Source organism: Salminus brasiliensis, chromosome 7, assembly GCF_030463535.1.
Source record: "Salminus brasiliensis chromosome 7, fSalBra1.hap2, whole genome shotgun sequence".
NCBI lineage: Eukaryota > Metazoa > Chordata > Actinopteri > Characiformes > Bryconidae > Salminus > Salminus brasiliensis.
This window is the reverse complement of record NC_132884.1, coordinates 21,268,508-21,282,295: the sequence shown is the minus strand read 5'-3', so window position 1 is coordinate 21,282,295 and position 13,788 is coordinate 21,268,508. Positions and strand designations below refer to the sequence as shown.

The 13,788-nt window shown below is 41.8% G+C and overlaps 1 protein-coding gene across 1 annotated transcript in view; it reads right to left on the bottom strand.

Moving 5' to 3' along the window:
- rab6ba (RAB6B, member RAS oncogene family a) overlaps window positions 1-13,788 on the bottom strand; it is a 109,239-nt gene that overhangs the window by 54,402 nt on the left and 41,049 nt on the right. The window contains exon 2 of the mRNA XM_072684107.1: window positions 1,522-1,580. Coding sequence (XP_072540208.1) covers window positions 1,522-1,580 — 59 coding nt within the window. The remainder of the gene's footprint in view (window positions 1-1,521; window positions 1,581-13,788) is intronic.

Below are 13,788 nucleotides of genomic sequence, written 5' to 3'. Positions count from 1 at the left end.
AGGATCCACAATCAATCATTCAGCCTGCAGTTAGTACCGGAGAGGACTGGTTTCAAATTCTGGTTTGAGACTGGAAACATGGATGGAGGTCAACAAGGTCAAGCATGTGTGTGTCAAATCCCCATGACAGATGAGTCCACACCACTCTGCAGCTCGTTCCCGGAGGTCTTACCAGTTCGCAGTGCTCTTTTCTAATGAGGCACATCTTCATTAGCTAATGCTGTTCATGAGTAAATATAATAAAGGCAAATTGGTTTTCGCTGCAGATTAGCTTGAGATGTAAACCCAAAAATGTAATTTACACATTCTTCCCCCTCCTTAAACATAATTGAGCAGAGGTAGAATATTTTATTACAGGACATTCTGGAGCATTTCTGTTGGTCCATGCATTGTGGTCATTGCACATGCATTGTGAACAACTGCCAGATTTACATTATGTTAAAAAGTTAAAAAAAAAAAAGTATAGCAGTGAAGATATGCCAATATAGCTAACAGGAAAGAAAAGATTAAAGGTCATGTTTACTACATTACACAAGTGACTACTTACAGTACAGAGCTTGAAGGGACAACTAAACATGTCATTTTGTTTTAGAAAGCACTGTTTTAGCTTCAGTGTGCTAATTGCCTAGCTATGCAAATTTTGCAGTGAAAAACATTTTTCTTAAAGATTTAGCATATCATACATAACTCCTGTGAATACAGGGTTTAGAACTGTGGCCTTCAGCCTTGATATCGTCTTGTTCTCAGCAGTGTAGCCTTTAGCTCGCAGACTAGCAAGCTAGCCAATAACAAATGTATCTAAAGTTTGCATCCTAAAGCCCAGCAAATGTCCTGTTCTGAATGTTCTGTTTTATGAAGTGGTGTTAAAGTAGTTAGCTGATATGACTGTGATTTATTTTAGAAAATAGGAACGCATCAATTCATAATGGTTTCTGGGAAGTTCTGCCGATGTCAACACTTGCATTCACTTGGTACCTCACCTCTCCGTGGGCATTGTGAACGAGGGCATGTTATAACAGATATTGAATGAGGTGGCAAAGACAGAGCACACCTGTTCAATGTATTAAGTCTGATTGACCTGAGAGAGTCACTAAATCATGGGCATGTCATTACACAGACAATTTAGCTAATATATATTTATGTTGAACGTTCATTTGGATGTTGACTCTTTCATGAAAGTTTTAAACTCAGCGTAGCTAAATGCCCAGCTTACTCTAGTGAACACAGAGTGAGGCCTAATTCACCACCACAAAGCCAAAGAGTGCTCAGTAATTTTTTTTTAGAGACAACTGCATAGATTTAAATTTTCAGCAAACTATCAAACTATCAATTTAGTCTATTCTCCAGCTCTTGTAACTAGCTGTCTCCGCTCGCCCTGCATGAATGACTTCTGTGAGCTGTGTATCCAGAGTGCGACAACCCGTTTCACACTGTACAGCGGCTTGCGCTGAAGGGAGTGGAACTGAGGCCTCAGTGAGTGACAGAATGATGGCGATATAAAGTGTGCCGGCAGCTGCCTACCTGATATGTGTTGTCAAAGCTGTCATACATGAACCGCGTGATCAGAGACGTCTTCCCAACTGCAAGAGAACAAAAGAGGAGAGGAGCGTTAAAATGGCAGCCATTGAAATGCAGACAGAGGCTGAGGCAGCTCGGGACGCCACCACGGGCCAGGCCAGGCTGGATTGATCCACAAACCGTGATGATTTGGATGGCACACACTGCGAAGCATCAGGCAACTGCCAAGGGACCTAATTAATGAATATGAGGCTGACCTGAGGGCTGCCAGTGATGTCAATGGAGCATGTGGCAACTACAGTGTGATGACTGGTGCAAAATCGTTATTTTGAGAAAAAAAGGTAAGGGCATTAATAACAGGCTCCACATGGGAAAGAAAAATATACATAGGTATCTCTGAACATCTATTATTTCTGTAAACTTTATAGGAAATTGGGTTAAGGTTGTGGCATTTTTATTAAAATAAGAAGACCAAGACTGACATGGACCAGCACAGTAATAATAATAGTCCAATACCTTTCCCCAGTTGAATGGTTGACAGCAGGTATTAAAAAAAGATAAACCAAATATCAAACACTTTACAGAAAAAAAACAGGGCTTCAGTTGTTGCCTTAGCTCACCTATAAAATGTGGGATCATATAAATAAACAACAAAAACATATCCCCGTCTTTAACAAACTTATAGTCAGTGCTTTCAGTACGTAAAGAATGAAAAGTAAAGTAGCATGAGCGTTTCGTCTATGACCAATAAAACAAATTAGCCAGAGCACAACACAGGCAATGTAGTTTGGAGAAAAACGGTGGGTCTTTGGTATTTTCTGGGGGTATTTTTCATTACTGTAGGCTCCCCCTACAGTCAGGAAGCGCAATTTTCATTTTTACACCACTGCTGTAAATACACATCACACCTATTATCGTGATTAGCGTGTGGTTGGTGTGGCGCAGCAGATAAAACCACTAGCTGCTAGTGAGCTATTACACCCCCCATGTGGGAGACTGGGGTTCGATTCCCAGTCTGGGTGACTATGCTGCGCTACACCAATAAGAGTCCCTGGGCAAGACTCCTAACACTACATTGGCCCACCTCTGTAATACGAGTAACCTTGTAAGTCGCTCTGGATAAGAGCGTCAGCTAAATGCCATAAATGTAAATGTAAATTAGCGCATTATTGTGATATTTTGCATCCTGATATGATTTTCTAATTCAGGAATATTGTCCGAACTTTGAGAACTTGAAAGAGAGGGCCTGTAGAATAATTGAAAGAGAGGGCCTGTAAACAACAACTAGTGTACAGTCCCTGTGTGAATCCCTTTGTAACTTCTTACAGCTTATTGAACATTTTTTTATAGTTTATAAGAAATTGTATTTTCTATTTTTCAGCCAAAGACTGTAGACAACATGGACGCTGTGGCTACACATACAGAAATGAAGCAGCAACTGTCTGCCATGTGTCTACGCAGTAAAGACCAGAAGTGGAGACAGACAGGCCTATTCATTTGGTAGACATGCCCTCTTCTCACAGACCAAGCATCTCAGGACGCCTTCACTGAGTTTAAAGCACAGCTTAAAGGACCAGGGACACAAGATAACACTGGCTGTGATAAAATATCAGCGTTTTATTAGTTTCACTTCATTTCTTACCACCTACAAGTGGATTATACATGTCCCTGTATCGCTGACCATACCTAATTTGTACATTTTTTAAATACTGAAGCATTGCCGTTGCAGATGAATATGCTGTATATATATAAACATTTTATTTATTTTAACAGCTCATTGTTTTCCTGAGCTAATAAACACTTACTGCCCAGATATGAAGCTTTTTCACTGTTTTTCACATTATTATAGGTGGCTAAAACCTTTGCACTGTCCTGTGAAAATGGCTTAAAGGATCAACAGGACACTGTTGCCATATCTCCCAGTTTTACTTAAGAGTCAGAATGTTGAACCAAACGCTGCAGTGGCACACTATATTAAAAACACACTCCTGGGCGACGCACATACACCCACACACACAGGCAGACAGAGAGAATCTGTTCAGTGTCTCAGATGAGGGGCTGAGAGCGAGATTTCTCGGGGCTAATAGGACTTCACAGTGTGTTAGCAGTGCCAGGCAGCCGCAGGTCACAAGTCATTTAAATGGTAATTTGCCCTAAGACACAGATCTGTCTGTATTTTACAGCAAGGAGGATGGAAATGAATGGCTCTCATAAGGCCTTGTCTAAAGCTTTGGAGTAAATACAGAATTATGGTTTTAGCTGTGCCAGCCTACTGCTTCAAACAAAGCAAGACTATTGATCCTATGCATGGACAGAGGGTGAAACCAGATGATGAGAGTAAGTGTGTGTGTGTGTGTGTGTGTGTTCTCTGGGTGTGGCGCTCACAGTGGAGAGATAATGGCTTGCCAGAAGCGCAGTCATGCAGAGGATGCTGAGAGGAGAAAGAGAGGTAGTGGTGGGCGAGGCCTCGAAGACCACACATGTCAAACACATCAAATACTACAAAGCTCTGTCTCCTGTGAATCTGCTGGCTACATCGACTGTTTACAAGAATTCAGTTTAGCCGAGCAATAAAACTCAGTTTCGTCTCAAAACTATCCTGCTCTCTTGACTCTCTCTCATTTCTCTCAGGGCTGTCTTTGTGGACTCTGGTGGCAAGAAAGTACTCTTGCTCGCTTCCTGATGGATGGTGGCGTGGTAGGCGTCTAATTTTAGTCCTTTTAAATATTTAATATCGCGTCATTTAGTGGAGCAGAGGGCACATGACATTTTTTCAGTTAATCACCTACGCCAGACAAATGAGGAATGGCTGGATACAGGGTTTAGCGGCTAACGTTTCCTCTGACAGACTGCACGTTCGCCTGCCTGGTTTTCCTTCTCCTCCCTCCCCCGCCCCCCATTAGCACAGCAACATTTGATAATGGCTACAACCCGCGAGAGGACGAGGGAGGAGGGAGCTTAAGTGATTCTTGGAAAATGGAAGGGTAAGGCAGAGGAGTGGGGCTGTCACAAGCACTCGGTCAAACCTGATTGATAAAAATCTTGATTTCATTTCACCCTCTTGATGAATCAGCACTAATTAGTTGGCCATCTGCATCATGATGATGATGATCATGCATATTTGAAATTCTCCTACTGGTCTATCATACAGCCTGAAGAATGCACACAATTATATGCATTTTTTCCCATATTGTTTTTTTACCTCCACTTTTCATTCTACTCTCAACTAACCTACGACTACCACAGGTTACCAAAGCTGAACTAGCTTTGCTTTCTAGGATGAGTGTAAGCGCACGACACACCAGCATGCAGTTCCACATATGACCACAAGGGGCTGCAGAGGCCTTGAGAGGTGCTGGCCAGAGTGCATCATTCCAGAGTGAGGTAACGGAGTTCATGTTCAGGCTTTCCCTCTGTCTGACAGGGTGATGTGGAGGAAAAACTCGGTACTCTGGTTTGTTAGTGCTGCACTGAGACACAGATGCTGCTTCTGAGAGACTCTCCAGGGATTCTCCTGCTGAATCAAACACCTCTCACCACGGGAGCAGTCTTTCTTGTCAAAAATACCTACAGTTAGTTTAAAGGACCCGCAACTGCATTGCCGTACATGACGGAGTTGAATTACGGTTCTCTCTGAAATAACATTTGCTCAGTGAGAGAACCAATTTGAGCAATTTGAGGATTATGGTACAGAGGGTAAAGAAATGTTTACTAGGCTTACAATACTGAAGCAGGAGAACATTTTTTTCCCAGGGACACCATGGGCGACTACCATGGGTCACTATCTATTTTATGAATAATCAAGTAATTTGCTGATCATTTGGAGGATTTGTTGAGTAATATATTTTTTTAAAGGCCATAAAGCATTAAAACAACACCAAAAAAGCTACAATAACCACAATAACAACCCATATATAATTCTTTTGTTAACAATTTTAACATTAAATATAAAAAAATACACTAAATTTTGTTTGCTATTTAAATTGGACTCTTTTTACAGTATGTTTTTTTACAGCATGTCTATAATAATAATGCTTTATGTATCATGCAATTTGCCAACTAATTACACCAAACTAGCCTGCAGACGAAAGCCATCTGTCTGGCCTGACCCACCCTGGTATTGGCTCTGAACTAATAATTTCCTGGAATGGTAATATACACACACATCCTCATCATCATCTTCACATCCTACAGCTCTGAGAGCAGGAGCACTAGTATAAATAATGTATAAATTGCTACCCTGCTACATTTTTTGCTGCATGATAGCTACAAACTTGTCGTATGGGTGTAATACTTGACACACTAGCGCTGTGTATTGGAAAAACCTGGCGATATGGTACACATCACAGTGCAGGTGTTACAATTTAATATGTAGCGATCTACTGCGATACTGTGAGCCAGGTGATATATTTTTTTAGCAAATTGGAGAACAACTGTCACAGTATAAAAACACACCCTCATCTGCATAAATCACAGATCTGGGTAAAAGAAAAGTTTCTTTTATCCAATCAGAACAGTGGGATCTGAAGACAGAGTACAACACTGCTATCTAGCGAAGTTTAAACACAATACAAAATGAAGCACTGTTAGCCACTAATCACCTAAAACTACCATCTTTAATGCAAAGTAGTTATTGTCAATGGAATTTCATCCTGTATAGGGTTGGGTGTTGAAATTCAATACTTTATTGGTATTCAAATGGCCTCACCAGTGTCTTAAAAATTCCCAGCACTTAAATATTAAATTGATTTTAAAAGAAGCAGTGCATTGGAAATTTTGGTCTACGTTTTCTGATTCGGGATTTGGTTCTGCGTGTTCTGCATTTTCATCCACCTCATGAACTTTTCATCTATAGCTCACTACATGTATTCTCCCTACGACCACATGCACTATAGTGCGACGTCCATAGCATGGCAATACACGTACCGTTATACCACTAGTACAACAGCCCACAGCTGATTCCCACCTGAATGGCATCTTGATTGGTATCTTGATGTCATCTACAATCTCTTGACTGAAACATCTTTCAATGAACTCATACTCCTTGAGGTTCACATGCGTTTGCTTAATTATTAAATCTTAATGAATAAAAACTATAATGTGCAAAAATACAAAAAATGGCGGGGTTAACAAACTTTGTAGCGTCTGTCATGGTCGTAGAGGTGTTATGGTTTGAAGTTCTGAGAAAAGCCACTAGCTTCTATTATTGTTATTAAAGCATTAAAGCATCCAATTATACGCTGTCATTAAAAATAGCCGTTGCTACAGTTAGAGACACAGGCTTGAGACTGGAAGATCGCTGGTTTGATCACCATGACTGGCATTCATGACCGAGGAGCCTTTGAGCAAGGCACCTGAACCCCAATTGTGGCTGTCCACTGCTCCAGGTATGTCTCTCCAGGTATGCCTCTGTTTACTAGTGTATGTGTGTGTGTATTCTTTGCCACAAATAGGTAAATGTGGAGCTTGGATTCCATTGTACTGCTGTGCAATGGTCTTAAAAGGAATGAATGCATCCCTAATTCCTGTTAACTTTCCCAGTCCGGAGTGTGAATAGAGTGCTTTCGGTATGGAAGACTCTCAGCTGTGTACAGTGCCTCAGATGAACCCACAGCAATATTAATTATGAGGGATTATGCAAAGAGCACTTATCAGGCTGACTAATTATCGTCATTTGGGCCCTCTTTCTGTTCCAGTATCTGCCGGGAAGGATCTCGTTTAGTTGGTAATTAGTGATTATGCTAATTAGCATGCTCGCATTCATCTTTATATGTTTGGAAACACAGGGTCACGCCAAGGCTTGCGGTGATTAAATGAGTGAACGTGCACTGTGATGGTTTCTTGCACGTCAGCACTGGAGATTCGCAGGTAATGAAGACATTCCCTAACTACCTGTGGCAGCTGCAGTATGACGCCAGGACACAGAGTATTCTCTGAAGGCAAAACTGAACGGTAAAGCAAGTCCCGGACGTATCCATGGAGACAACAACACAGCCAGCTTCTGCTTATCCTTCACTGTCAGGGCTGTTCTCTCTTTTCCACTAGCTTAGCTTCTTGTGCTCTGCGGATTATGAATCACATTCAGGCTGGACTGAAGGCACATAAAAAGACATGGAGCACAATTAGAGGACCATTAGCCAAAGAGGCTCTTCAGTCAGCAGTTAACGCCATTGAGACGGAGGGGACGGACATTGGAGAGGCTGGAGGAGTGGACGTGATGGAGAGTCTTCACCTCTTCCTCTGACATGGCCATCAGTCTGTCAGTAAGCCACCTTTCTCTGAGCTCTGCATAACATTAATGGGGGGGGGGTGCTCACAGCAATGCATACACAGCAATGCATACAACGTTACAGATGGCAAAAACAAAAATACCATAGTACCATATTCTTATGTAATGTTAATTATAGTTGTACATTGAGTGACCAGACTCCAGATTCCAACTAGGATACCATAGCAACTGCCTAGCAACCACCAAGCAACACCCTAGCAACAATTAAGCAGTATCATGGCAACCACCTAAAATACCATGGCAATCACCTTGTCATTTAATAACACTCATCTATCTCAACTGCTTAGCAACACTATAACAGCCACCTAGCAACAGCAAAGCAATCACCTGGCAACCCTTTTGTAAAAACCTTTGGTGTGTGTGTGTGTTTCAGTTTATGTTTTAAGAACTGGTCAGGGACTACAATGCAAATTAGCGCTTAAGGTCTGTTGATTAATGAGCACTGGCCTTGGCAAATAGACGAATAAATGAAAAAAATATATATAATAATCGACTGCTCAGTCTTGCTCTTCTGTCTCGCTCTGCCACTGACCACTAAAAGCTGATTGCCTGCTGCCCTCTCCTTGTCTCTGGGAGGGGTAGCCTACTTTCCAGCTTCTCAACTCTTTAGCTTCACTTACAGGAAGAGTCCAGTGGCAGCAGGCTCTGTTGTACTGCTGCAGAGCCCGTGTGAACTGAAGGCTAACAGGGTTAGACCCAGGCATACGCATACATCTACCCTATGTGTGCATGTCCCATTTGTACGGTGTGTATGAGCCTGAGAGCACTGAATCCAATTAGGGTCTGGGTAAATGACCAGCTCTGTCATTTGTTACCCCAGAAAAATGGAGAGGAAAGCGTGATGGTATCTAGAAGAGTGACCCAGATAGGAGGAAGCAATTTCCCCCAGGGAGCGAGGGGCGCGGAAAATCAATGTCTCAGAGCCGGAGACGGATAGCATCCCTTTACCTCCATAGCAACACCTGCTCAGGGGTCGGGGGCGTGAGGCAGTCTCTTGGCTAAACTGTCAGGCATTACGTTAAGAGAGCCCACCACTGACGCGAATTAAACCCATGTCAGGACGAGAACTGTGACAAAGGTACACCGGCATAACCTCCACACACTCCGCTCCACCATGTACACACAACAGGAGTGACTTTCACAGAATGAGACAGAGAGAGAGAGAGAGAGAGAGAGAGAGAGAGAGAGAGAGAGAAAGGGAGAGAGAGAGAGAGGCAAAAAGAAGTGAGGGAGACAGTGAGGGGAAAAATTGCAGAGACTTTTACTGAATGGTCAGAGAGACAGAGAAAGTAAAAAAGTGGGGAGATAGAAAAGAGAGAGCGATGTAGAGAGAGCATGAGAAAGGAGAAAGTCAGATAAGTGTGATATAGAGAAGAAAGGGACATAAATGAGGAAAAGACATAAGCGATAGTGAGAGAGAGAGGAGAAATGGAGATACGTGTGACAGAGGGAAGAAAGGGAGATAAGAGAGAGAGGAGAAAGGGAGATAAGCGAGAGAGAGAGGAGAAAGGGAGATAAGTGAGAGAGAGAGGAGAAAGAGATAAGCGAGAGAGAGAGGAGAAAGAGAGATAAGTGAGAGAGAGAGGAGAAAGGGAGATAAGCAAGAGAGAGAGAGAGAGGAAAAAAAGGAGATAAGCGAGAGAGAGAGGAGAAAGAGATAAGCGAGAGAGAGAGGAGAAAGGGAGATAAGTGAGAGAGAGAGGAGAAAGAGAGATAAGCGAGAGAGAGAGGAGAAAGAGAGATAAGTGAGAGAGAGGAGAAAGAGAGATAAGTGAGAGAGAGAGGAGAAAGGGAGATAAGCAAGAGAGAGAGAGAGAGGAAAAAAAGGAGATAAGCGAGAGAGAGAGGAGAAAGGGAGATAAGCGAGAGGTGGAGGAGGGAGAGAGAATGAATGAGAGAGGGAGTGGAATTGAAAGAGAAAGAGAATGGAAATGAGAAATGAGAGACATACTGAAGGTGCAGTGAGAGAGAAAGAGATAGAGAGAGAAGATAGAGGAAGAGAGAGAGGAAGAAAAGACAGAGATAGAGAGAGATAGAGAGAATAAGGGAGAGAGGGGCAGAGAATATTTGTGGTACTGCATATATCTGTACTACATACTTCATACTTCAAGCAAAAAACAGTTAGGCTTAATAATTAGTATGCATTTGGGACAAACCCTCCGTCTTTGCTTTATAAAACAGAACATAGAAAGACAAACAGAGACAGTGAGAGAGAGAGAGAGAGAGAGAGAGAGAGAGATAGAGAGAGAGGGGAGAAAAACATGGAGAGACAGAGGCTGCGTCCTAATTGTGTACTACACACTACTACTACAAGGTATATACTATATACTAACCTTAATGGTGTGGCTTTGGCAGGCTAGTACGCCAAATATTAACATACTAACCCATTTTTTAATAACAGGAAGTGATGAAGCGTTGCTATGCCAACATGCATCACTACAAGTTCACTTGAATCGTTATCTGCCATTTTTCCATCTGCTCACATCTGGGCAGAGAGAGGAAGTGGAAATGATATAAAGGAGAAAGAGAGGGAAGGCATGAGAGGGTGAAGTAAGAGAGAAAGTAAAAAGAAGGAAACTGAGTGTGTGAGAGAGCATTGAAAATTGTAAAATAAGGGAGGGGAGTGAGAGAGAGAGTGTAAGAGGGAGAGAGAGTGTAGGGGGGGATGAGTAGGGGGATTATGAAGCAGGCAGACACTTGATTAAAGGAGTGAGTAAACTCGTTTAGTAGCGTGGGGATGCAATGAGATTTCTAATATAGTCTGGCGCTCAATTACTCCTGAGTGCTAATTTAATTCACGGCTATGCCACACTGTTAACATCTCGAGATAAAAGCCTCAAATCAGGATGAAAGCGCCCGGTCGCGTTTACAGGGCGAGGCACAGACTTTACAATGCTTCAACAAGCAGCCGAAAGGCACTCGCTGAGGAGCCTTAAAATGTGCTTACAAATAAAGTGCTGTGCTAGCAAGTGCATTACTAAGCACATTACGCCTCTGCTAATTGCTAAAGCAACAAATACAAAAACTAACACCATGAACAGTGAGTGACTGGTAGGCAAGGATCTAGATCATTAACTATTCATCAGCGTCAACTGCTAATCGCATTTTTGCAAATGTGTAACTGTTCACAGCTGCCACTTATTAGCTGTGCGGTGTCAGACTTTTAAATGGCTGCTTGGAGGTCACTCTTGCTTACCGTCTGACCGGTCATGTGGCAAAGTGGACTGTCCTCTCAGCATGTCCAGCATTTCCTGGACTCATCAAAGCAAAACACAATCAAGGAGCAAATTAGGCTTCTACATTAGAAACTGGATAGCAAATCAATACATAAGTAAGTATTGAGTATTATTAGTAAAAACATTGGGAATATGATATCCTATTAATAATCATTATTAGTTGTGTTAATCAAGGTTTCAATGTGCATGATCTCTATTAATGTTAATACCTGGCCTCAGTGAAAAACAAATGAGAATCACCATGAAGCATAATTACAGCTCTTTCTTCTTAGTGTAGTCATTCTGGGCTCATAATGAAGGTCTATAACACAGGTCTCCTGAAGCCCTAGACTCCGCTGGGCAGCACCAGAATAATATAAAATATGATTGAACATCACAGCATTGATCAAGCTGATCCAAAGTGTGAAGACGTAAAAGCACAGGACATAAGTGGGCATCTGTGCTAGGCTAAAAGCTACCCCAGGCTTAGCAGTATGCAAACCGGCACAGCACGACATGCTGTTTTATGCTTGTTAACTGGACAACGACAGTGATAGAGTGTGTGTGTGTGTGTGTATTTCTTTTATTGTCAGTTTAATTAAAGTAGTGTTTAAATGTGCTTTATAAAAACATGTAACTTGTACACAATGGTGGTAATTAATGATTAAGCTTCAGGTTTTAAGTATGAGTGAAGACACTACATACAAACTAAAGGCAATTCATCCTGTCTCACTTCTCACTCCAATACAGTGCAGTGTTTGCATCAGCAATGCACTTATTTTTCTTTATTATTTTTTTAAATTTATTTTATGAATAAATTAATGAATAAAATAGCTTTATTTTAATTTAATATATTATTATTACATTATTGTACACACTTATTTGCTCTGTTATTCAATGTTCTAGTTTTAAATAAAGACATGAAAATGTACTTTTAATCCAATTCATCGATTAATCAAGTTTATTTCCAATTTCCAATTCGAAGTCGTGAGTTTTGATATTTTATCTGTTAAAACATCTTTATTATTTAATTTATTTTATTTTTAATTTATGAATAAAATTGATTTGTTTTAATTTAATAATTGTATCTATTATTACTGAATTATTGTACGCAATTATTTGCTGTTATTTAATGTTCTATTTTTAAATAAAGACATGGAAATGTCTTAATCCGATTGCACAGTTCTCAAACTAAAACGGGGGCGGGGCATATCTTAACTAAACCGCAAAAGCCCCTTCCTCTCCCACTTTACTTAAACAGGGTACGCCCAGATGCCTAGTTTTGATCACTGGCAGGTTTGCATGAATGACATTGGAGGGCATATCGTCGCTACACTTTTAAATGACATTACACTGTTTCCAACACTCTATTGACATAATTATGACCTTAGAATGCAGTGTTTTATTTATAGCTAGTGTTAATTGTATGTGTGTGTGTGTTGTGGTAAATGAAGTCCCTTTGATTACTGTAATCAGTGTAAAAAAAAAAAGAAAAGAAAATCTCCACCCCCTCCCCTGGTAATTCTCCAGTTCCTCCCACACACTCGCCAGAACCAGCACACACAGGACTGTCTGTTTCATCTTGGCATTTGGGCAGATCAATATCTTTTTCTTCAGGGCCTGGCAGCTATCGATCGCCATTAAACTCTAATTAATGTGGAGAGATGTGCTGGTCTCCCTGAGCCACTGGGAATAAATAAGTCTTTTGAACAGCTTTGCCTGGGTAACAACCCCTACAAGCAGCCTTTTTGGAGGCCCCATAGATCTGCGGATAAGGCGGTCGACTGCGATATTGAGAGCTATTAGTACTAACCAAACCGGTCACTGCAGGGGCAGTGATCCCACATCTTACTTTCTGACATGCTTGTACAACATAAACCTGTACAGAACAGAATACATACTCTTAGCTACTGGTCCATTACTTTGGAATCCTACCCTGCACTGCTACACATGCCAAACACTGAAGATTTGGGCACCACTGCACCTTATAAGGCCATTTTATTTGCATATGCAAATAAGTCACCCATAGTGCTGCCTTAATTAGGGCTTGGCCTTGCCACAGTGAGTCAGCGTGTTGTTTTCTGTGATTTGCTGGCGCTCACAATGTGCTTTAATTGTGCTCTGGTAATCCCCCTGCAGGAGCACTGGGGTCATAAAGAGTGGAGAATCGACTGGTAATTTGCTTATGTTTTACAGGTCAGCTTTTGCAACACTCTAGCGCCAGCTAAATGGCTTAATCTATAGCCTGTAGGGAGTAGCTTATTTTCTTATTGTCAGAACAGCTGAGAAATGGACCTAGACGACAGCAGAACATTGTCCAATATCTCCCCATAACCAATTTAAGACTGTGGTCAATTATAGGCCTCGAGGAAAAACAACAAAGAGAAAAAAAAGCAACAACATAAAAGGCAATCTGAGAAGCTAGCAGCTGAATATCGCTAAAAAAGCCCTCAGAGACTTGGAAGCAGCCTAGTCCGCCATATGAACCGCTCCGCCCATGGGAGGTCACCGACAAACACTCAGTTATGCAGAGATATCACAGACGGCCTAATAAGCAGGAGCGACGGGCTTCGGCTCTGGCGTTCCACCAATTAATAGGTTTCTCCACTAATTAAGGCTGCCCCCTATCAGGCTGTTCAAAGAAACTACAGTGGGAGTTATCGTCATGAGGGCCAATTAAAGCAGGAACGGGAACATCTGCTGCCCCTGAAAAGCTTCCCGTCTGCACCTTAACCTGCAGAGCTGCGCTGAGCTCCAGCCTGGCAA